General features: G+C 36.0%; 1 protein-coding gene across 1 annotated transcript in view; it reads left to right on the top strand.

The window, feature by feature from the left end:
- Positions 1–26,215, top strand: part of PBRM1 (polybromo 1) — a 123,232-nt gene that overhangs the window by 32,716 nt on the left and 64,301 nt on the right. The window contains exons 9-16 of the mRNA XM_036030884.1: positions 2,838–2,936; positions 6,728–6,810; positions 7,565–7,660; positions 8,567–8,658; positions 10,609–10,822; positions 14,138–14,279; positions 17,313–17,410; positions 24,993–25,269. Coding sequence (XP_035886777.1) covers positions 2,838–2,936; positions 6,728–6,810; positions 7,565–7,660; positions 8,567–8,658; positions 10,609–10,822; positions 14,138–14,279; positions 17,313–17,410; positions 24,993–25,269 — 1,101 coding nt within the window. The remainder of the gene's footprint in view (positions 1–2,837; positions 2,937–6,727; positions 6,811–7,564; positions 7,661–8,566; positions 8,659–10,608; positions 10,823–14,137; positions 14,280–17,312; positions 17,411–24,992; positions 25,270–26,215) is intronic.

The following is a 26,215-nucleotide window of genomic DNA, read 5'->3' as shown; positions in this document are numbered from 1 at the left end:
TTTAATTGTGAAAAGTATATCAGCAATAAAGGTATTGTTGCTTATTTTTATCTGCTTCCAAATAGTTTTAGGATATCTCAGAATAAAAACTACCTACAACAGATAGTTAAAGTATTAGGTAGTTCAGAGACTCTTCTCTTTGAATGCCCCTATCTGTATCTCCAGCAATAACAGGCACCTGGACCTGCTAGGTGCCTGCTCTGTTTTATGTGCTTTATATATATTAGTTAATTAATCTTACAACTCCATGAGGTAGATACTGTTATTCCCATTTCAGAGATGAGAAAACAGAGGCACAGAGATGATAAGTCCCTTACCTGAGTCATCAGCTAGTAACAAGAAGAGTTGGGATTTGAATTCAGGCAGTCTGACTCCAGAGTCTGCTCTCGACCCCTACACTGTTACCTCCTCTCCACAGAGTAGGTGCTCAGTAAATATTAATTGAGCAAATGAAAATGAATGAGAGTTAAATTTTGAATGTAAGAGGTTAAGGAAGGTATAGGAAGAATGAGCTAAATTATACCAAAAGAGTTTGGTCTGGCATGGGCTATTGTCCTAGCTCTGCTTCTTATTAGCTATGTCAGTTTGGTTTTGCAACCTGCCTACTTCCTCTGCTGTACACTGAGTGTAGTATTACTGCTTCACAGAGTTGTAGAAGTTGGTGGTAAGGTATGTGAAGTGTTCCCGGAGCACCTATGGGATGTGGTCTTGGTCAATGTGAGTGACTGATTCTCCCAGAGAAAGGAGTGTTTGGGGCTCCTAGTAGATAAAGCAAAGAAGAAGATATTATGTTATGTAGTCTTATAGAGAATTGAGCCTGAAAGCACAGTGGTTTGCCAGGGGGAAGAAACTTCCTTGGGTTTAAATTCTAAGAGAGTAGGAAATACTGACAACTAGAACCATAGAAACATTTACACTGACTGGTATAATAAAGATTCCCTAATGTATCACCTGTTTTTTTCAGGCAACTCAGTAGGTGCTACTGGGAGTGACTTAGTCTCCCAAACCTAAATCTCTGGCATTCCTAACATCTATCTCAGGGGAAGATGTTTTCATAATACTGAAAATCAAATTGAATCTTTAAATACCTCTACCTCAACCCCACTCGTCTGTGACCTCACCTTATTTTGTTCCCTTTCCCTTTCGAAAGCCCCACAGAAGCAGCTCCTTTCACCATCACCCTAACCAGGATCTTGGCCTCTTATGCCTGAATAATTATAGTAGTTTTTTCCTCCCTCTCTGGTGAGGCTCTCTAGTCCTTTCTGCATATTACTTCCTCACCCTAGGTTCCTTCCTGCTATTCCACTACCCAGAGACTTGTCATTAGCTTTCTTTTTTTGTCAGTGGTGGTCTAATCCCTGCCTATGCAACTCACAGCCCCTTGTACCACCAGTTCACCAATAACCAGCCACCTCTGACTAATTTAAACAGAAAGGGAGTCCTTGAAAAGAGTATTAGATAGCTCATGGAATCATGGAGAAGGTGGGAGAGCTATGGGAAATAGAACTCAGGGCCATTGTGGCACAGCTAAGGTCATATACAGTCACTTTGTGGTGTCATTGCTGTTACCACTGTCATTTGCCACTGTGGGCCCTGGACACCTGCTGCTCCACTTCTAGACTCTTACTCTCCTTCAGGAGTTAGGAATGTATTCCTTCCATTCCCTTGCTGTTATCTTTAGTCCATCCAGACTCAAGCATGAATTATTTCCCCTTGGCCCTGTCTGCCAGGCTGCTAGCAAAGCTACCATCTGCTCACTTCTACCCTCTTTGTGGACGGTAGGTCCTTCCCTACTACCTGTGCTGGGATTTCCTCTAAATAAAAAGGATGCTCAGATGTTGGGTCCTACATGGCAAATAACCAGCTCCACTGTTTTTCCTGGCTTTCTGGATTCTGCCTCATTTTTCCTACCCTACCTATGCATCCTGTGCTCATGATTCTACCTTTCCCCACCCTCCAACCCTCCATTTTCCTGTGTTTGGTTTCCTTAGTCTTTCTAGAACATGTCTGTTCATTCCTGTCTCCTTCTCAAGTATACCTTTTTTTTGTTTTTTCAAGATTTTATTTTTGGAAAGGGGGGAGGAAGGGAGAAAGAGAAATATCAATGTGAGAGAGAAATATATATCGATCAGTCGCCTCTCACACGGCTTCACCTGGAGATCCAGCCTGCAAACCACATATGTGCCTTGACTGGGAATCGAACCAGCCATCTCTCTTAGTTCACAGGCTGGTGCTCAATCCACTGAGCCACACCAGCCAGGGCTCAGGCACGGCTCATATGCACCTTTTGACTAGAGTGTCTTCCTCCTTCCTTTCCTTTGTAAATTGAGGCAATTATGAGTCTCCTGGTTTATTTTGGATTGAATAATTTTAAGATGTGGATACTCACAAAATAATAAATTCTGTGCTAGACTGATTTTTTATTTTGTTTGAAGTGGTCCATAAAATTAGAGGAGTTTTACTTCACACTATTAAGTCCACCTTAGTGAATTAATATTAATGAAGCACTTAGAATAGTGCTTGGCACCAGAGTAGACACTCTGTGTTTGCTAAGTAAAACAACTTTTACCTTATCTGATTTTCTTAAAAATTGTAAGTTGTTCTCATGAAAATACTTTAGCTCTGGCTTTGTTATTTACCTCAAAAATTTGTTTGTAAATGGACAATATTAATAGATTGTAAAAGAGAAAATGACTTCATATGTTGTTCACATGTACTTTCCAATAAAGTCTCGGGACATGGTGATAATTAAAAAATATGCAGAGTTCTTTCTTTTTAAATGTCATATTGGCTAACTTTCAATAAGAGGAACTTGTGTATTTTGTTGTTTACTATAGAATGGAAGCTACAAGAGTATTCATGCAATGGCCAAAGATATAGATCTCCTAGCAAAAAATGCCAAAACTTATAATGAGCCTGGTTCTCAAGTATTCAAGGTTAGTTTCTTCATTATTGTAGTTTTCATTGATAAGAGTAGATACCTTAATTTTTATATAACAACTTTATTGAGATAAAATTTATATATTGTACATTTCAGCCAAAGAATACAATTTAATGGCCTTTAGTATATTCGCAGGATTGTGCAGCCATCACCACAAGTTAGTGGTCAATCTTCATTTCCCCTCAAATTCCTCAGCCCTAGACAACCACCAGTCTACTTTTGTCAATGAAAATTTTCTGATTCTAGACATTGCACATAAATGGAATCATAATATGTGGTCCTTTGTGACTCTCTTGTTTTTCTTATCATAATGTTTTCAAGGTATACATGTTGTAGCACGTGTCAGTACTTCATTCTTTTCATTGTTAATATTCTGTTACATGTATATGCTATGTTTATTTACCCATTCGTCAGTTGCTAAGAGATTTGAGTCATTTCTACTTTTTGGCTATTATAAATAATGCTGCTATGAACTTCATGTATAATGTTTTATGGGGATATGTTTTCATTTTTTCATGGTTACATATTTAGAATGGAATTGTTGAGCTACATGGTAACTATAGGGGGAACAACTGTTTTCCAAAGCAGCTGTACCATTTTACATCCCCACTAGCAATGTGGAAGTGTAATTTCTCCACATCCTCATTAACACTTGTTTTCCATTTTTGTTTTATTTATTATAACCATCCTCGTGGGTATGAAGTAGTATGTCATTGTGGGTTTGATTAGCATTTCCCTAACAGTTGGTGATATGGACATCTTTTCATGTGCCATTCATATATCTTTGAAAAAATGTCTACTCAGATCTTTAGCCTTTTTTTCATTGGGTTACGTATGTTTTTATTATTGAGTTGTTAGAATTTTTTAGATAGCCTGGACTAGTTACTGATACATGACATACAAATATTTTCTCCCACTGTATGGGTTGTTTTTTTTGTTTTTTTGTTTTTTTTCACTTTTATGATAGTGTCCTTTGACATGCAAACATTTTTAATTTTGGTAAGTCCAGTTTGTCTTTTTCTTTCTTTGTTTATTTGTGTTTTTAGTGTCCTATGAAGAAATCATGACAACTATGTATTAATAACTATGTATTACATAGTTATTGAGGGGAATATTTTGTAAAGGATATGATTATCTAACCACTATGCTGTACATCTGAAACTAATACAAAATAATATTGAGGAAAAAAAATAAGTTGGTCTGGGGGAAAGAAAGAAAGAAAGAAAGAAACCATTACCTCATCCAACACAGCAAAAATGAACTTCTAAAAATTTTATAGTTTTAGCTTTTACATTTTAAATTAAAAAATTAAATTTTACATTAAAATTTCATTTTTCAATGAAATTTTAATTAATTTTTGAAACACATGGTAGGAGTTCACATTTATTATTTTACAGGGGATATTTGTCCTTACATCTTATGTTGAAAAGACTATTCTTTCCCCATTGAACTGGTATGGATTTATTTCTGGATTCAGTTCTATTCCATTAGTGTATATGTATATCTTTATGCCAAACAAGGTTTATTTTTGATACACTTTTTAGTTAAATATTGATTTAGTCCCTGCATTTTTAAACCTCATAAACATAAAAAAGCAATCTGTGTAGTATAATGCACTATGTAAAAATGACTATTTCATTGCTTTGCAGTTCCCTCATAGTTTTATCATCCTATAATGAACAGTTGTTGGTAGAAATTTCTTCAATTAATAATACGAGGTTTGTCCAGAAGGTATCCAGCCATATAATATGAAAAATAGAGATATTTATGGAAGAAGATATAAGATACAAGAAAAATTGTACATAAGAAGATGATGCTTCTGTCCCTTACAAAGTAGGCACCTTGGGACTTCATATAGTTCTCCCAGTTGTCACCAGCTGCCCTGTCATATTTTTCTGAATCTTATCCATAGTCTGAAATCTCTCTTTTTGAAAGGGGGTTTTAGTTTTAGGAAAAGCCAGAAGTCTCAGGACACCAAATCTGGGCTATAGAGTGGCAAAGTCATCTGGGTGATTTGATGTTTTGCCAAAAAACTGCACAATGCGTGAGCAGACGCGTGGTTGTGATGAAGCTACCAATCACCAGTTGCCCATAGCTGTGGCCTTCTGAATCATCTAAATCACAGGTGGCAAACATGGTAGGGGTGAATCTGGCCCTCTACCTTGTTTTATCTGGCTAGGCACTTTGTTTCTACCTGGTGGCAGTGCCAAGCTCTCCCTTAACTGTTACAGAGTAATTACATTTATACAGTCCTAAAATTACATTTGGCCCATTGAAGGCAACCATGAGGCTGATGTGGCCTCTGGTGAAAATGAGTTTGACACCCCTGATCTAAATAGTTTCTGGAGGAATGTTCAAGCTCAATGCAAAATTTGATGGAGATTTGTTGCTCTACTCGCTTAGTCATTTTGAATGTGACGGCCACACAGCACCTCTCAACAGCATCTACTGCCACCACTGACTCGTACAGTGACATTGTCATTGTTCACTCATGTGCATTCTAGTCCACTCTTCTTGGATGCCAGGTTACAGCGATGTCATGTGAACTGTTCTCATTATATTAATAATGACTGGGCTTTTTCCAGACAGACCTCATATACTCTCCATTTGATGCAGCACATCTATCAAGATGTTTTTCTCCACTGCTCAAAACAGTTTCTGAATTTGTCAATTTTAATACCTTGTACTGTTTCTGTCATTTTTTTGTTTCACCTATTCCACATCGGCAAAACATTTCCCCTTGAGGATTCTTTTTATCTGGGGCAACAAAAAAATTCCTTTGGGGTGAGATTGGGTAAATAGGGAGGGTGGGGCATGGGTGTCTTGCCATTTTTGGTTAAAACCTGCTGAACACTCAGGCGATATTGGCAGGTATATTTGTAAATAACCCATCAGGAAATGGGCAAAAGCTTTGAAAGAGTCTTCAGAAAAAATTTCACTGAAGCCAAAAGCAGCCTCTCACAACAACACCAGCTGGTAGGTACACTGCTACACATGGGTTCCCAGAACACTGACTTAGCAGGAGAAGCCTGTTTTACAATGGGCCCACCCTCTAGAATATAATTGTAAGTTTTTTTGGGTCCTCCCTCGTGTATCATTGGGAATTTAGCACAGTATATAGAAAATCTTTCAGGAGTATAATATTTAAACTTTCAGAATGTTGATTCAAATACAGTTGCTTTTGATCATTAACTTTAACATGTATTTTTTCATCTTTTAAGAAACATTGAGTGAAAACAGGAATGAACTATAAAGTTCTTATATTCTTAGTCCTTAGTAGGACATTTTAGTGTGTAGTACCAATTGTTGATGCAGTTAAGAACTTTGCTTTTTGGTGTGATTATTTTCCCTAAATTAAATTACAGGAGAAAGAAAACTTTGGGTTTCATATATTAATAGGCTGTTAATTTAAGCAAGTACATTCATCGTTAGTTTAAGTGCATAGTCTTTAATCGTAGAAGTGTGTCTTTGTTTCAATTTTTAGGCCAGTGTACATGAGGTAGTGTTCATGGTATTTTCACCACTGTTTTTCCTTATTCATCACTAGATTTTTGTCTGTGTTACTTGACTAATTGTGAAAGAGCTAAGCTTTTTAACTTATATTTAACAATGTAGATGTTTTGGAAGCTTGTGGAAAGGTTAGAGGATGAGGCTTCATGGCTATTGAACAAAATGCCACTCCAAATGGAAGAAGTGCCCTAGAAAGCGTCCAGTGCATGATTGAGAGCATTTTAAACTGTCCTTTTTTCTATACTTTTTGTAAGCCAAGTAATTTTGTCTTGACAGGATGCAAATTCTATTAAAAAAATATTTTATATGAAAAAAGCAGAAATTGAACATGAAATGGCTAGGTCAAGCCTTCGAATGAGGTATGTTTAAAAATGTCTAAAATCCTTGTGTTTTTATTATCTGCCAAGTTTTCTAGCTAGTGAAATCATTACAGTGGAGAACAAGAAATAGTTGTATTTCAAGATTATATTTACGTTGATAATGCGATTCTTAAGAGAGTATGGATAACTCTTACCCAGAACCTTTATTGCAGCTGAATGGCTTTATTTAAAAAGAGACAATTTTTAAGACTTAGCATTACTATATGTTCTTATTGTTTTATATATGTTATATATAGTTGCATTTTTTTATAACATGTTATACATAATGTATGCAGTATATAATACAGGTAATTTTATTATATTTGTATATAATATATAGTAATATATATTTATATTGACAGAATATTTAGCAAGGTGTCAGAAGGTCTAAAATCTTATCCTGGCTTTTCCTTGTGCTTGGGCTATGACTTTGAACAAATCTTACTTCTAGGATTCTATTTCTTCCTTCCTGATATGGAAAGGTTGAGTGGCTACTTTCAAAGCTGTCTTCTGACCCTGACATTTGCCTTGTTACCAGATACCCTGATCACTTTAGTGACCATAAGCTCTCTAGTACTAGCTGTGGTCCATTTTCCAGGTTTTGGAGCAAAGCTTGTTGCACAGTAGAGGCTCAGAAGTATTTGAGCATTTCTGTTTACAAAAGAAGAAAATGATTGTTTCCTTTTTGTTTACCCAGCATTCTGATTTTAGCTGTCAGTTTTCTGAAGTTTTTTTTAATCTTATCTCTGGGTAGGACTCCATCAAATTTGACTGCAGCCAGGCTGACAGGTTCCACGCACAGTAAAGGAAGCCTTGGTGAAGAGAGAAATCCCACCAGCAAGTATTACCGGTGAGAGAGAATGAATGTGTTTAGTCTGAGAGCTGACCAATGTTTATGGGATAGGCATACTAGTACTTGCTTGATGACTATCTCGAAGTAATATTTTTGGGCACAGTTGGATTATTATGAGAATTTGTTATCAAATGCCTTATTTAAATACCGCACTTAAAAGGCTGAGGTACTGCCCTGACTGGTAGCTCAGTTGGTTAGAGCATTGTCCCAATATGCCATGGTTGCTTTTTTGATTCCTGGTCAGGGCCCATGGAAGAATCTACTGATGAGTGCATGAATAAGTGGAACAGCGAGTCAATGTCTGTCTGTCTGTCTGTCTGTCTCTCTTCCCCCCTCCCACCTCCTACTCCCCCTCTCTCCCTCCTCCCCTTTTCTCTCTCCCCCTTCTCCTCTCTAAAATCAATAAAGAAAAAAAAAGCTGAGATACTATAGTAAGCCTGACCTCACCACTTAGAAAATGCTTAAGTGAAGTTGTTTGTTGGGTATATTTAATATTACCAGCAAAATATAATCTAAAAGGTGGTAAAACCTAAAAGGTTTTTTGCTCCTAGTGGAATTTGTATTCATTGTAAAATATGAGCATCTAAAAAGAGAATTAACCAGTAATTATGAATGAATCTTTATTTTTCATAAAATAAGGGAGTAGTGTTGCATTTATGTTCAAAACAAATTCCAAGTAGCCTACTTTAGACTTTCTAACACCACTCCTTTTCTAAGAGAAAAATATTGGTACTGGATAAAATTGATTATGGAGAATATAAAAGTAAAAGATAAATTGAGGAGGCAGTTGAATACAGGTATACAAGTTTTTTTTTAATGCTTTGTTATCGGTTCCTATTTCCTATAAACTAACCCAAATTATTATAATATCTTTCCATGTCTTCTAATTGTTTTTCTTTACAGTAATAAAAGAGCAGTCCAAGGGGGTCGTTTATCAGCAATTACCATGGCACTTCAGTATGGCTCAGAAAGTGAAGAGGATGCTGCTTTAGCTGGTAGGCTTTAGGTTGAGACTACTTTCATGCTTTCTCAGTGGGTCCTTCTGATTAATGAAAATTGCAATGACTTTGGTCTGGCTGGGAGTTTGTCGGTTTTTAGAGTACATGCTATTTTGTTGCATTTTGTTTTTACTCTTTGGTTGGCATACTTATTAAAAGCTTATTGTTTTATTTTGTGTTAAAGTTTGTATTTGAGAAAAATACATCCTTCTTTCAAAATAATTGGTTTGACAGGCTTAGCAGATCTTGGTTTCAAACCTCTGATAATAAGACTAGTGACAACATCAGGGAACTCCAGAAGATATTCACATCATCTTAGATTTTTAGGTTTTTGACTTATAGTTTCAGTAGGCTATAATTTCTTCTTGGCTACAGCTTATGATTTAAAGATAGGTGTAGACTATAATTAGAACAGCATGGTAAATTGGCATTTAAACAAGTCCAACAAAGAGCATTGAGCACTAAAAATCCATGTAAAGATACACAATTTGTTAAATAGCAAACTAAAGAACAGCTATAGAGGTATATTTGATTTCATTGTCTGTCTTTCCCTTAAGTGTGATAGAATTTTTTAATTTTACAGTAGGTATATTTTTATATGTAGAGATAAAATTTGTTTCATGAAGTTATTCTAATATATCTTTTCATTTTATAATCAAGTGTGATACAACAGATTTTTTTCCAGCTGTGTTATTTTTGTACTAAATCTTCTTTAGAAATTTCATAATTACTATAGATTACTTAACAGAGTATGGATTTAATTTTTCTGTGCTTATCTACAGAATTAACTGTTTTTAATTTAAATTAGGCCTGATATTATAAAAAATTTAAAAGAAGTATCTTTTCATTACTTTTGGTTTTTGTTGATTATAAAAGTGACATGTGCCCTGGCTGGCGTAGCTCAGTGGATTGAGCGCGGGCTGCAAACCAAAGTGTCGCAGGTTCGATTCCCAGTCAGGGTACATGTCTGGGTTGCAAGCCATGACCTCCAGCAAACGCACATTGATGTTTCTCTCTCTCTCTCTCTATTCTCCCTCCCTTCCCTCTCTAAAAATAAATAAATAAAATCTTTAAAAAAAAATAAGGGTTGGTCTGAAAAGAAGAAAGAAGACAGTGAAAAAAAGTTAAAAAAAAAGTGACATGTTTAGGTTTCCTTCTAACAAGTGATTACTTCATTCACCTTATAGTCACATAAGTTGGAGGAAAGCCACACCATTTACAAAATTCCTTAAAAAAGTATTTATTGACTTTTTTCTAATAAATAGTACTGTTGTCACAAAAGGATTATTATTTAGTCACTTCAGCTATTAAGAAAACAAAGTAGGCCCTAACTGGATTACTCAGTTGGTTAGAGCGTTGTCACAATGTGCCAAAGTTTTGGGTTCAATTTCTAGTCAGGGTACATACAAATATCAACCAATGAATGCATAAGTAAGTGGAACAACACATCTATGTTTCTCTCTCCCCCCTTCCTCTAAAATCAATAAATTAAAAAAAAAAAAAAAAGGAAAGAAAGAAAAAGTAGATGCCAATCAATTACCTAATTCAAGGCCATGAAGATTTACACTTACTTTTTCTTCTAAGAATTTTATAGTTTTAGCTTTTATTTTTAGTTCTGAGAACTGTGAAAGGCTACCTGTTCTTTTGTTGGCCACATATACAGAACAAGGAATCTGTGAAAAGGCACATTTAAAAAGAGAAATTATTCTGTAACTTTTTAAAAACAATATAACTTTTACTGTGTAACATTCTACTCTATTTCTTGTATAACTTTTCTCTAAATAAACATACAATTAATTAAACATTACTAACATCATTTTTAGTGAAGACTAGAGATTATTCTTTTAAAATAAGTGTTCTCAAACCTGTTGCTTAACCTGGAAGGTTATTAAAGAGCTTTTCACAATATTGTTCTTTTCCTTACAAATACCTTTTTTGTCTTCCTAGCTGCACGTTATGAAGAAGGAGAATCAGAAGCAGAGAGCATTACTTCATTTATGGATGTTTCAAATCCTTTATATCAGCTTTATGACACAGTTAGGAGCTGTCGGAATAACCAGGGACAGCTAATAGCTGAACCTTTTTTCCATTTGCCTTCAAAGAAAAAATACCCTGATTATTATCAGCAAATTAAAATGCCCATATCACTACAACAGATCAGGTAAGACATCTTCTACATTACTTGCTATAAATCCATTTTCTTGTGGTTGAGCCTGCACATGTGTTTTCCTTCCTAAAATGGAAAAGGATATCAAAAGTAAAAATGTTATAACAGATACTTAGAGTATGCTTAAGTATCACTCCTGTTGTGAGATAGACATTTTTTTAAATATGACAATTAGTCTTTTTTAAAAGGTTGTATATATGTATGTATGTATGTATGTATTTAAGAGAAGGGGAAGGGAAGGAGAAAGAAAGGGAGAAAAACCGGGTACCAAACCTGCAACCCAAGCATGTGACCTAAATGTGAATTTAACTCATGTCCTTTTGCTTTGCAAGACAGTACCCAACCAACTGAGCCACGTCAGTCAAAGTGTGAGATACAAATTTGACTAAACACAAATGATATTCTTTGTACTGCAATAGAGTGAAAAGGCAAATTGATGAAAGGTATTCCAGTTAGACATTTTTGTGTCAGATTATGGATTATAAAAAGTCATCCAGCTAAAATTTAACTGTTCAGTTTCTTATAATTCAACTAAGCATAGAAATTTTTCTATACCTTTTATTGATATTTTAATTACAATAATTTATCTGTATTTAAAGTTTCTATCTATAGTTGAACTCCCCTCCTCCCAGAACAAGTTTAGACTGCTTTTGAAGAATTCATTAGCTGAAATAGTAACTGAAAGATGGTTCATCTCAGTTTTCCTTTTCTGTTTAGACAATGTTAAAGTGATTATTGGAAATATAGCCAGACAATACTTAAACCACCACAGTATCATTAAAAATGGTAAGAAATAAACCCTGGCTGGTATGGTTTAGTGCATTGAGCATCAGCCTGCAAACCACAGGACCGTCAGTTCAATTCCCAGTTGGGCACATGCCTGGGTTGCAGGCCAGGTTCCCCATTGTGGGGTGTGCGAGAGGCAACCACACGATGATATTTCTGTCCTTCTCTTTCTCCCTTCCTCCCCCTCTGTCTAAAAATAAATAAATAAAATATGTTTTAAAAATACTAAGAAATAAGTAATGTTATAAAATAATGATGTTTTGGAACTCCCACATGTGGGTTAGGTTTTGCAGTATACCTGGATGGAGGGACAAGGGAGGTAAAAATATCTTAATTGGGCATGGTCAGATTAAACTAGTATTTACATGATGTTTTCATGGCAGATAACTAACCTTACAACAGTAAGAATTAAAATTCTTGTATTTGCTGTATTCTAAGAAACAAGGTTAAACAATGTATGTTTTATTATTTTGGTTTTATAGCTTCTGTTTTTATTATTTGATCAGTAAGATTTGTGGTGTTTTTATTTATTGCAAACTTTTGAGGTTTTCTATACAAGTAGGATATTAGAAAATCAGCTAATTTGGCCCTCTTAAAATAACATGGAAATTGAGGCTGTCATTCATAAGAAAATAGCCTAAAAATTTGGTTTTTATACTCTTCATCTTAGGAAAAATGATGACAGCCTTGTAGATGTTGAGAGGTTCTTTTAAGTGAACATTTTCTGTCATTTGTATCTTTTCTCCCACTGTCTTTTTTTTTAATTCAAACAATCTAATTAATTTAGTTCAGAAGAAGACAAATCCTCAGCCTGCTCATTCACCTGCCTACAACTTTCTTTCAAGTTAGAATTTTCTAATATAAACCTTATTATGTCAAGTCCCACACCTCTCCAGACTTTTGAACTTTACCCTGACAGTTATCTGACACATAGGTAAGGGAGTATGAGAAATAGAGAAGTGGCTGAGGCTTAACTGATAGCACACTACGGTTATGAAGGGTCAGCTTTTAGGATTTCTAATCTATCTTTTTTTCCAAGGACATATGCTGGGTTATTGATGCCTCATAGGAGCTGGGCTACCTTACATTGTGCTATATAATGACCAGCAGGGAAATCTAGAACTGTGCTGTCCATTATGGTAGCCACTAGTTACGTGTGACTGTTGAGCACTTGTAATGTAAGTAGTGGAACTAAGGAACTAGATTTTAAATTTTATTTAACTTTCATTTAAATAGCCGCATGTAGTTAGTGGCTACTGTGTTGTACCACACAGTCCCAGGAAGATTTGTTGGCAGAAAGATAGTTGAGTGTCATCAAAAGCAACAAAAATGGAAGAGTAGGGCATAAGCTGGACAGTGTGGCTCCATCTTTTATTTCCCATTCTGCTCTTCCCTTGACCCACTGTCCTGTCTGTTCTTTGTGATTGTGAGAACATCCAGCACATTACCCTTGGAATTGATAGAAATAAGTCTGAGGCTATAATTTAAACTCAGGGTGCTAGCAACATTAAGTTGGTACTGAGAGCTGAGTTTGTGCTTAATTGTTGTTTTTTGCTTCAACCCAGAGATGTTCTGCAACGTTCGTATCTCTTTAAGCACTATATGGAATCTGCATATGATTTTGGTAAATTTTAAGTAAAACTTTACATGCAGAATGGATGTCATTCTAAAAGACAAATTTGGTATTTCTGCATTTATTCTGTGAAGCTGTTTACACATATTGTGGTTCTTAATAATGTTTTTGTGACTTTGTTGAATAGTGTGTAGATGCTTTAATCAAAAGATTTAAAAGTCTATCCTGTCTAAATTCATATAGAATTAGGGCAGACCATGACTCTTCGCTTGGTACAAAGTGTACAGGGACTTCATGAGAGTTGGTATTAGCAATAACAACAGTGTCTGAGAGAAATACCAGAATTTGTAATACTTTTAAGTAAAATAATTAAAAACTTCATTTGTAATTAGTTATAAATGTTTGCATTGGAAGATTTCTGTCTCTCATTCACCATCTTTAGACCACTCTTTATTGTCCATATATAACACCCCTGGGGGAGGGCTATAAATAGTTTATTTTAAATGCTCCTTCATGGAATTGCCAGTACTTCCTCTTTTCTTTAACTCTCATGAACTGGAATGATCTCTGATTTACAAAAATAAGTAGATTGTCATGATCTTCATTAAAATAGTTTTAACCTTCCTGATTTTTGTCTCTTCGCGTAGGGTTTGCATGTTAGTCCAACAGGATTTTCCCATTGGGTTTTTGCTAGTATATTTGCTTTGTAATTGACCACCTTAATAGGTCCTCTTATTACTTCTTACAGTGTTTTGTTTGTTATTTTGGATTTTTAGTTAAACTATCATATTCCCTAAATATAACAGTACTTTTGCTTTCTCACTTTGTATCTTGAAAATGTCACTTCCAGACCTCTAATCAGTATCACTAATGAAGATGCCATACATTGCTTATCAGGATGTTTATAATTTTCAAATGGGAAATTGTAGGCATATGTATGTCTTTCACAGAACAAAGCTAAAGAACCAAGAATATGAAACTTTGGATCATTTGGAGTGTGATCTGAATTTAATGTTTGAAAATGCCAAACGCTATAATGTACCCAATTCAGCCATATACAAGCGAGTTCTAAAATTGCAGCAAGTCATGCAGGTATGATATCTTGGTTTTGCTAAGTTATTGTATGTATAACTGAAATAATTCTACACATTTTAAGAATATTTTTTAAGATGTATGATTTCCCCCAGCAGGGTCACATAATTTATTTCAACCACAAGTACTACTGAATATTTTTTAGAGTCATCAGGACAATGTAAAGTAGAAATACTTTAGCTTTGGACTGGGTTAGCTTTGTGAGTAGAAGAAGCAGGGACTTGTCTCTGGGGAGTGAGTTTAGTGTCCTCAGGAAATTTCCCTTCAATCATAGGTGATAATCCATTATTTAGGTTTTATTTTTTGGTTCTACACTTTATCTCTTTTGAGGTATCATTGGTCCTTGGAAAAGAGCATCTTAAGGCAAAGTAATCATTGTACGGTGTCCCTGAGTTTATCATATCCTTTCCAAGAGCACACCTTGGAGGATATCTGAGGTCACAGGTCACCTAGGGGTTTTGAGACAGAAAGGCATAAGATATGAAATTAAAATTGTGTCCCTTGTCAGCTTTTGGTAGAGTCTTTCTGGAAAGTGAATCTCAAAACAAGGAAGCAGCAAAAGCAATTTTAGATCATCCATAGACTCTTCATTTATTACAGTCAACATTATGATCAGTGTTGTGGATTTCACGTATTTCCTTTTCATTACTTTATATGTATTCCTGAAGTCTGCTGTGGTATGCTTTCAGCTGGGTTTGGCAGAGGTCTTTAAAAATGCATGTGTTCAAAAGTACATATTAAACTTTCTTTTAGCCACACTGTTGCTTAAGAAGTCAAGGGTAACAAACACTATCTTTGAGTTAGCTTTACTTAAATTAAATATGGCCACCAGAGCAGGGTGCCCTACAACTTAACTTCCCTCAGTGTTTTTAACAAGTTGGTGCTCTTTGTAGTATTTTAATTCAGTTTGGCTAGTGTTGATTCCTCAATTCTGTGGATCCATTTTTTAAAAATACATTTTATTGATTATGTTATTACAGTTGTCCCACTTTTTCCCCCTTGGTCCCCCTCCACCTGGTATCCCCCTTCCCTCCAGAAATCCCCCCCCTTAGTTCATGTCCATGGATTGCACATACAAGTTCTTTGGCTTCTCCATTTCCTATATTATTCTTAACATCCTCTGGTCTATTTTGTACCTACCAATTATGTTGTACTTTTTAATCCCTGCACCTTTTCCCCTATTCTCCCCTTCCTCCTTCCAGCTGATAACCCTCCAGTGATCTCCATACCTATGATTCTGTTCCTGTTCTGGTTGTTTGTTTAGTTGTTGTCTTTTTGTCATTGATGTTGTTTAAGATTCAGTTGTTGATAATTGTGAATTTGTTGCCCTTTTACAGTTCATAGTTTTGATCTTCTTTTTCTTAGATAAGACCCTTTGACATTTCATATAATAAGGGCTTAGTAATGATGAACTCCTTTAACTTGACCTTATCTGGGAAGCACTTTATTTGCCCTTCCATTCTAAATGATAACTTTGCTGGATAGAGTAATCCAGGTTGTAGGTCTGTAAATTATCTCTGTATCTTTTACCTTTGGCATTTTAATTATGATGTGTCTTGATGTGTTCCTCTTTGGGTCCAACTTGTTTATAACTCTCTGTGTTTCCTGGACTTGTATGTCTATTTCCTTTGCCAAATTAGTGAAGTTTTCTTTCATTATTTTTTCAAATAAGTTTTTAATTTCTTGGTCGTCATCTTCTCCTTCTGGCATCCCTCTGATTCAGATGTTAGCACATTTGGAGATGTCCTGGGGTCTTAATACTATCCTCTTTTATTTGAATCTTGTTTCTTCTTTCTGTTCTGGTTGAATGTTCATTTCTTCCTTATGTTCCATAACTTTTTATTTGAATCCTGACTTCCTTCCCTTCACTGTTCGTTTTCTGTAGATTTTTCTTTATTTCACTTAGTGTAACTTTTAATTCTACCTTTATGTTGTTGCCATACTCAATGAGCTCTTTGAGCATCCTGATCACCAGTGTTTTGAACTCTGCATCTGGCAGGTTGGCTATCTATATTTCTTTGTCTCCTCACTTTGGCAGCCTCCCTGTGTTTGTTTCTGCATATTAGGTAGAGCTGTTTTGACTTCCTATAAAAGACATTTGTAAATTGTGTGGGGCAGAGCCTTAGGTAGTCACCAGGGTGGGGCAACCAGCTTCACTACTTTGTGGCTCTTTGTGAAGGGAAGGCTGGTAGAGCGGACTCTGCTGCTGTCTGGCTTCTGAGAGTTTGCCCAGCACTCGCCCCATTTCCAGTCTCTTCACCTGCTCCCTTTATGTGACTGATGACCTTTTAGCTATTGCCCTGGTGTTGAATCCCACACTGGGTGGGTTGTATATGTTTTAAGACAGTGCAGGTTCTTTAAGCAAAATTTTCTGAAAATCAGGCATTTCTCCTGCTCCAATTACCACTGATTTTTACAGCCAGAAATTATGGGGATTTAACTCCTAGGCGCTGGACTCCTGGGCTGTGCAGTCTGGCCTGGGGCTGGAACTGCTGGCTACCAAGGTATCCCTCCTGATTTTTATCCACCCAAGGTATCCTTCCTGGTTTTTATACACCACACATGAATGTGGGAGCACCCATGCCCATTCTGCTGCCTCTCCATACCACACCACTGTGTCTCCTTGCCTCTCTGCCCCATCTCCATCCCTCTTACCTGCCTGGATGAATGTGGCATCTTTAAATCCTTGCTAGTCAGACTTCGATACAGTTTGATTTTCTAACAGTCCTGGGTGTTATTTGTTTTGGCATTTTTAGTTGTGGTTCCTTTTTATAGATGCACGAGGAGGCGAAGCATATCTATCTACGCCTCCATCTTGACCGCAAGTGGATCCAGTTTTTTAACTTACTTTTTTTGTCATGCAGGCTTTTGTTAAATTGTGCCATTTAAAATGTTTACTGGCTTTAATTTTATATATCCTACATGTCATTGTATCTCTCTGTGTGAATCTGATATGTCTACCTCTTTAATATTCATATATTCTAGGAGTACTCAGAAAAGTGAACTTGACTCCCAGGATCTGCTCTGTTTTAGGCAAAGAAGAAGGAACTTGCCAGGAGAGACGACATTGAGGATGGAGACAGCATGATTTCTTCAGCCACCTCTGATACTGGTAGTGCCAAAAGAAAAAGGTATGTGCTCTTATTTTGTTTTAAATAAGTACAAAAAAAGATTTTTAAAATATCAAGGATGAATTCTTTTATAAGCTTCAAATATTTGATAACATGCCTTTTAGAATTTATTTGTAAACTGTATTAGTACTTTTTGTGCAAGTACCATACTGCTTCTGGAAGATATGGTTAAAAATGACAACTACCTACATAGGTTGGCAAAACATGTTGTTCTTTTTGGTTTCCAGATTATTTTGTTTTAATGTGGTGTTTTGATAGTGCTACTTATATTTAATTTAGGTAATTTTTCATGGTGAATTACAAAAAATTTAGTGTTCTCACTATAGTGAAGTAAGTCATTACTCTTACACTTTGGTTTTTCCTTGTTAATCTGATCTTTAGTTGCCATTTTAAGGATGTCAAATTCTAAAATACCAAGTCATAACTTCTTGTAGTTCATAAAATGTTAAAGTAGATATTTGGTTTCCTTTCCTTTCTAACCTTTCCCTCAAGTTCCCTACCCCTTTCTTCCTCTGACAAGTTTTATGGAAGGGGACTTTACTATGAGATTCTGAAGCTGGACTTCTATAAAGAATCATGCTAGACCATCTCTTTTGTCTATGCCTCCCACATGGAATTTCTCTGGCTTGGTCTTTGTGGAACACTGTATTCTTCCTCATTCTTAACTTTCTCACCATCTTTTTAGCAGTAGTCAATCCAGGGGGGATATCTTATCACTAATAGTAGAGCTTGACAGATTGAAAGTAGAACAAAGAAGTCCTTAGTAATAATTGATACAATTCTATTCGTGCATTAATAGGTCTACTAAGATGTGAGGATTAAAAAAGTGGTTTAGAAACAAGAAGCTGTCCTGTGTTACCCTCTTATAAATAGCATTTGGGGAAACATTTTTAGCTTTGAAAATAACTTTGTTTACTCTTTTATGTCTTGGTAACTAAATTGATTGATCGGTGTACCCTGAGATGTGAGTCTCCTCCATTACTGGCCTATGAATGTCATCCTTCCAAGTTCTTAATTCCTTGTTATACCAGGGACAACGGAGGAAAAATGTGAAAGCAGATCAGAGACATCAAGTCAAGAACATCTTTGAGTGTAATTATATAACTCTACTACAGCATCACCTGTGTTTTCCAGATCAGTCACCAACAAAGATAAAAACTTCTCAGGCAAAAGAAGGTAATGGAGGCAAAGGTGATGGTACAATTAGTGCCAACACTGAATGAACAGAGAGATCTTACACTAGTTAAATGTTTAAAAAAACAAGCAGTTCCAAGGATGCATTAGCCTAGGCCAGATACTTAAAAATTACCTGTCTCTGGTATGTTGTTTGTGGGACAACCCAAGTAGATTAAATGAAAGATATTACTCTAAAACCTACCATAAAAAGAAAACTGAGCATTAAATTCTTGAAATAATGAATGCCACTTCAGACCTAAGTCCCTTTATGAACAGATTTCCTAGGAAGTGGTTTGTATAACAAAGTGAAAAACAGACATAAGAGAACAACAAATACAAATCATGGCTAAAGTAGTAGAAGAACATACTCAGCTTTGAAATACAGGCATGAATGAATGTTAAAGGGCTGAGAGAAGTCCTATACTTTGGACTATGACAAAGGAAATAACATAATGAGCCTTTTAGAAGGTAATTATGTTAAGAAGTTTTGGTAATAAGAAATGGACTTCTCCAAAATTCAAGCAAACACAGAAGCCTAGTAAGTTAAGCTTGTCCTTCCTTGGAAGTCAGGACCAAGTTTTCCAAGTACCACTTGACTTTACTCCTAAGTACTGTGTATGATTCTATCTTTGCTGTATTTTTTTTAATATTAAAGAGTCTGAGAAAAATTAATGTTGGTATGTTCTCTTCATTGTGGGAATGCATTCTTCTGCCTCATTCCTCTACCCAAAAATCTACCTGCTCTCTTCCATGTCGAAATGTTTCAAGCATTCTTAATATCTTTTATTCTTTGGATTGAATAATCCTTTTTTTCTCAACCATATTTGGTTTATACATGACCCTCCAATGTTGCTTATTTTGTTTCTCTTCACATGTAATGTTTGTTTCTACTTTCCCAGGAACACTCTTGACAGTGAGATGTTGGGTCTCAGGAGGCTATCCAGGTGTGCAGTCCTTTTTTATGCATTAACATTTTTTAAAGTGTAAGCTTCTGTGGCATGGTCAGTAATGCTGATTAGGTGACCAGTGAAGCCGTAAGCATGTGAAATAATTGTTTTTATTTGAGTGCTAGTTGATTTTATGAGTAAAGAAAGCAGTATCATTTAGAAGTATAGCTAGTAAAATAAAGTCAGCATTAGCCATAATTTGTTACTAGATTGGCTGGGGGCAGCAAGCCCTCTCACCAATCATTGTAGCTGTGCTTCTGTAGCAAAAGGTAGAGGGTGAGAATATGGTGGCATTGCCAGCATCTAGGGGCTAGTGGGTGCTGGTCCCCTTTCAGGGATGCCTTTTACAGATTGGGGATGGTGGAGGGATTAAAGTCAATGTTGACAATCCAAGTGATATCTCTCTGTGTTGACACCTATGATTGGGTTAGTACTTCTTGAGCATGAACATTTTCTCAGTCTCTGATTTTGTCCATGTTTTATTTCTTTAAAAGTATCCATTATTTTGCATGTTACTTATGATTTTAAAAACAGTTTATGAGTTGTCACGTTATAGTCCTAGTAATCATTGTGGTGCTTTTATTTTTATCTTTGCTGTCTGGCATTCATGGAGTATCAGTTGCTTCCAGAACACCAGACTCTGTTCTTATAGGTTATAAAGGAGAACTTTAATCATCACCTGTACCTGCCAGGAACTTATTGGCCAAGGAAAAAAAGTAGGCAGTTTGAAAACAAATGAAGCTATGTGAAAACAACATACTAAAAATAATTACATAAGATACACAGTTGTGTTGTTGTATAGAAATGTATCATGATTGCCCAGCTTTAGGAAATACCATTTCCTTACCATGTTTTTCCTTGAAAGTTAGGTATTCTTAGCTTATTTACATGTTACTACCATATGTAGTCCAACCTACAAAATTAGTTATCTTCTTCCTAATATTTCCCTTAAGAAAAGTTTTTCTGGTATTTAAAGACCATGAGTTGTATTTCTTTTATATCCCTCATAGTGTATGGCACTGGCTTGGAGTAGTAATAGAAATAGAAACACAAGGCATCATGGAGTAGTATTATAACCCCAAGTTCTAGAGCCTTACTGCCCAGACTCAGATTACAGTTTTAGGGGTTTTTGTTTTGTTTTGTTTTGATTTTAAGTCCTTGCCCAGGAACATTTTTTCATTGCTTTGAGAGAGAGGGAGAAGAAGAGGGAAGAACATCGATGCGAGAGAGAAGCATCAATTGGTCACCTCCCACACGTGCCTGGACCAGGGATAGTACATGCTCAGACCAGGGATGAACTCGCAACCTTGGCATGTGCCCTGACCAGGAATCAAGTGCACAACCCTTTGGCTATGGGACAATGCTCCAACCAACTGAGCCACACAGGCCAGGACGAAATCCCAGTTCTTACTAACTCCAATATGAGCCTCATCTCAATTTCCTCATCTGAACAAGGCATTGATGACAGTACCTACCTAGGATTGCTGCAAGGAGCTGATTGGTTAATATGTTTAAAGCCCTTAGAACTGAGCTTGAATGCAGTAAGTACTCAATAGATGTAGCTCTGATTATTTTGTGGAAGTAGTTTCTGTTAACATCAAAATTTGAAATCAGTAGATTTAGTTTTGTTTTTAGTCAGATGTTACTAGTCTGGGAAAACATGTTAGAAAAGATGAGTAAAAAGTTTTACTTCTTGAAGACTTGAAAATGGAATGTAGCAAGCCTCATAACAGAAAGAACCATTGTATTTACTTAGCTCAACAGCAGTCACCACTGAAGCTGTAGGACCAAGGAGTTCAATGGTGGGCTACCTTGAAGTCTATGAACAGAGTTGGTTTTGATTAGAGAGGTTGTTGGTCAGCATTAACTTGGGAAAGGGAAGGACATGATAAAGGCAGCCTGGTGATTATCAGTTGATCCAAGCCTCAGTTTTGATTACTCACTTTTTGGCCTTAGGTATTCACTTGACCTATCTAAACCTCTGTTTTCACATCTGCAAAGTTGGGATAATATTGTGTCTGGTTATCAGAGTCACAGGATTAAATGAGAATGTGTAGATAGTTCCTAGCACAGTCACTGGCATGTGGTAGAAGTGTTAGCTATAACTATAAATAGCACATGACATGTCTTTGTGTGTGTTATATACAGATACATATATAATAAGTAATAGCTTTAGAGGAAGGATAACTAAGGACATTTGAGAAAGTGGTCAGCCACAAGGTATGAGGGTCAGGAATAACACTATGGCATGAAAAATTGAAAGTTCAGATCTAGAAGAGCTCTGGAGGTTCTCCAAAACTTGGTGATAAACTAAGAAAAGCAAAAAATGACAGTGATTCCAGTGTTTCTGGCTGGTTTTAAGGGTTAGGAGAGTGGTGGTGGTGGTCCTAGAAAAACAGGGATTCAGAACAGAGTTTCTGCTAGCTTATAATCTTTGTGCAAATTAGAAAAGCACCCGTATATCAAGATGCTTGACTTTCATTTGTTGGGAAATTGCTGTAGTATACTGACACTGGCACAGGACTGTTTGTGGCCCATCTCCTGTACAATTCTAGAATTGTATGTGTATTATAACATTTGTGATCTGAATTAGCATCTCCTGAAGTGCACAGTGATAAACAGCCCTGTTTTTTAATTCCCTTTAGATTTATTTTACTTTACTTCATTCCAAGGTAGTTGGTAGTTCTCCTTATAAAGATAAGGAGAATGAGTATCCCAGTTACAAAGTCTGGGATTTAATTTTACACACCTTTCCCAAAATGAGAAAAATAAACAGTTTATAGTTAATGATGTGAGAGAGAAGAGTGGTAGGATGCACAGAGGGGTTCTAAAAAGAATCTGAAAAGCAAAGTGACATTGAAAACAGTAGCTAGAAAATATCAAGTAGGGAATATAATAGCTGTCTTTTTGTAACATAGTCTCATTTCAAAATGTATTTGAAGTTACTTTCAAAAGTCATGGACATAATAAAGTTTGGCATCTATATTGTAAAAGCATAAAGTAGATAAACCAGCCACCTAATGTAATACAGTTAGTGTTAAGAGTAGAAATTTACTGCCTTTTTTCTGACAGCCAGGTTTAAAAGTAATGGCCCACTAGTCTCATTCTCAAAGGCCATTAAAGGATCTGGAAAAATGTAAACAAAATAACAAAACTGGATTTGTTCAGAAAAGACCCTAAGTGACCTTAATAACAAAAGTTTTGTTTGCCTTAAACACAGTTAGATTTTATATTTTGAGTGTGTTCCATTCAAAGCTGCCCAGTGTCAAGAGTTATTTGAGTTGGAAGAGTGGACCACTTGCCATTCTGTTACTTTTTGGCATTTCACCTAATACTTAGTTAAAAGCTTTTCTTTCTCTATAAGAAATCTCATAAAAATCTGCCCTAGACTCACTGAGATTAAACTATTTGTAATTTTATACTGAAAAGCCTAATGGTAACTGGGAGTGGTGTGCTGGAACTAGGAAGTGAACAGAGTTGATCTCCTTTTGGTCCAGGTAAGGGCCTCAGTTGAATTCTGCTTGATATTCCTGGGGTGAGGAGGGATTTCATTCTGAGTTGGTTGTAGCTCAGATGTTGAAAACTGAATTCTTGAGTCTTCCTTTTGAAATTCAGCACCCACAAGTAAGACCTAAAGAAATCATATCTGACTTTAGTAGTTTTAAGTATTCCATGATATCAAACTCAGGTTCTGAAATTTTTCTTTAGAGCCTTCCTGAAGGTTAAATTCATCTGTGCTATAATCTCTCCCTAGATATGGAACTCTGTGGTATATTACCTTTATCCCAAGTTCCCCTTCAGTTATCCACTTGCTAAAGTCCTGGACTGAGGGAATGAATTCTTCCTGTCATATCACTGCCCCACCATGCCTCTTTGTAGAAATAGTTTCCACTAAATAAAACTTCTCTAGATTGACATTGTGTACCAATCACTTTTTCGACATAGAGACACAAAAATACTGAGAAGAGGAAATGGCAGGAATGATCCAGAGCCACTAAGGGAAATGAACAGTTTGAGTGGAGGCACAGGTTTTGAGGATGATCTCAACCCTAGGAAACAGAGGTCCTTTTTCTCTCTTAATAGCACCATGATGCTAGGAAGATACACATTTCTGAGACATTTTAAATTTTGACTTATGCATAAATATTTCTTTTCACATCTGTTAATTATTCAAGTTTTGTTTCTTTTCTTTTCTTTTTTAAGCATATTTTGAACCTTGGAGAGAAAATATCTGGCCTGTGGCTTCTCTATGTCCCAGCAGTAGAGAGTGGTTGGAGGACTGGACTAGGAGACCCATTGAGCTATATAATTTGCTTTAAAAGTGAATTTCCTTTCATTTATAATATAGGAAACAGATAAAAACTCTTCACTTCTAAGTGCTACATTATAGGCTCTTAGTGTCTCTCAAATAGAAAGTAAATTGTAAGTCATTTATTTTTATTACCTAGCTGCCTGTTTATTTGTAGACTGCTGATTTGAGTCTGGCTAGAATTTCTTTATCAGTGTCCTGAAGACATACATTGGGTCAGAAATCATATTGAAAGATCATCTCTTCTAATTCACCAGACAACTCACCTTGGTTGGGTCATTTAGCCTCTCTATGCAGCCAGTTTCCTTAACAGTTAGGAGACTAGCGCATATGTCTTCTGGGCCCCCTTTTAAGTCAGGTTCTAGTTTGTGGTCCCTTGTACTTTGTTCCATATCACTCATTTCTGTTTCTTAGCATCATATCTCAATAGGGTGATTTGGAGAACAAGATAGGGATTCACACTTGGAGATGAAAATTTACTCAAGAGCTCAGATGAACCACAGACCATTTATTCTTTAAGCTGGGTTGAGATTGTGGAATAATGCTGGTGGAGGTGGGAAGCAGGGACTGGCCCTGACAGGGTAAATGCAAGAGCAACTTGTACCTACTATAGAGATACTAGTCTGGCAGGAGCCTCGCTTTGTTTTCTGATAAACAATATACAGGTGTTCCAGATGGTTATCTTAAGAGATAGAACCCTTGCGTGTGTGCATTTGTTGGGTTTTTTGTTTGTGTTTCTTTTGTTTTTATTGAGGACTGTTTATAACAATAGGGAATCCATAGTTTTATTTCAGTTTTGCTCTATTCTTAAAAACAAAAAGTATATTCACTTGATAATGAGATTTCATTTTCTTTAGCTGTCAGACAAGATCTTTTTTCAAGCATTGCATTTCATAAATATTCCAAACAGGTTTGTCTGGTGTTCATTGGCTGCTCCCACCATAGTCACTATGTTTTAATGATTTTGGAAGTTTTCCTAATGTTTGCTTATGGCATCCAGCATGTTAACTGTGTTTGTGGCATATGTAATCAATAATCATCATGAAGCATCTGCTCACAAGCATAATTTGTTTCATTCATGTTCATCCATGTGTTAAAAAAAACTGAATCTGTTCTCATTTTTCTCCTTTTCTACCTCCTCCCTCAACAGTAAAAAGAACATTAGAAAGCAGCGAATGAAAATCTTATTCAATGTTGTTCTTGAAGCTCGTGAGCCAGGGTCAGGCAGAAGACTTTGTGATCTATTTATGGTTAAACCATCTAAAAAGGACTATCCTGATTATTATAAAATTATTTTGGAGCCAATGGACTTGAAAATAATTGAGCATAACATCCGCAATGACAAATATGCAGGGGAAGAGGGAATGATAGAAGACATGAAGTTGATGTTCCGGAATGCCAGGCACTATAACGAGGAGGGCTCCCAGGTAAGGACATACAGGAATCCTGGAGTAGACACATCTTCTTTTGGGTGTTTATGGAATAACGGATTTTGAGAGACCAGATCTAGAGACCTAACTTAGGTTATTCTTCTCAGTGACTTGCTTAATACTTTGTCATTTCTTAATTGTTTAAATGGGAGAGAGTATATTATTAAGGTTAAAAGTTCATACTCTGTAATTTGACATCCTAGATTTGAATTCTGCTCTGCCAAACCCTGTGTAAGTAACTTATCTTTTCTCAACCTAATTTTTCTCATCAGTAAGTTTGGGGATAATAATAGTAAGTACGTGCATCAGGATTGTTGTGGGATTTAAATGAGATAGTATATACAGAGCATATAGTATTGTGCCTATTATTTGAATAAACACTCATATGAAAGCCAATGGTGTTAAAATCTTTTATTATTATTATTACTATTCTCAGTAGCTATACATTTTCAAGGATAGTTCTTAAAATGTTATGATATGTAAGAATGAGAATAGTCCCATATATGCACCTATAAATAACTGATTTTGTTGAGAAGTATCTTGATTTTCAGGATTTTTTTAATTTTGAAAAATTTTATTTTTTAAGTATATTTTATTGATTATGTTATTACAGTTGTCCCATTTTTGTCCTCTCCTTTATTCCCCTCCCCACCGCACCCCCTCTCCCACCAGCATTTCCTTGTCTTAGTTCATGTCCATGGGTCATATATACAAGTTCTTTGGCTTCTTCATTTCCTATACTATTCTTAACCTCTCCCTTTCTATTTTGTACACACCATATATGCTTCTTATTCCCTGTACCTTTCCCCCATTCTCCGCTTCCCCCCGATAACTTGCCATGTGATCTCCATTTCTGTGATTCTGTTCCTGTTCTAGTTGTTTGCATAGTTTTTGTTTTTGTTTTAGGTTCAGTTGTTGATAGTTGTGAGTTTGTTATTATTTT

This window comes from Phyllostomus discolor, chromosome 7, assembly GCF_004126475.2.
Source record: "Phyllostomus discolor isolate MPI-MPIP mPhyDis1 chromosome 7, mPhyDis1.pri.v3, whole genome shotgun sequence".
NCBI lineage: Eukaryota > Metazoa > Chordata > Mammalia > Chiroptera > Phyllostomidae > Phyllostomus > Phyllostomus discolor.
The sequence above is the reverse complement of the archived record's forward strand: the minus strand, read 5'-3'. Positions and strand labels throughout refer to the sequence as shown.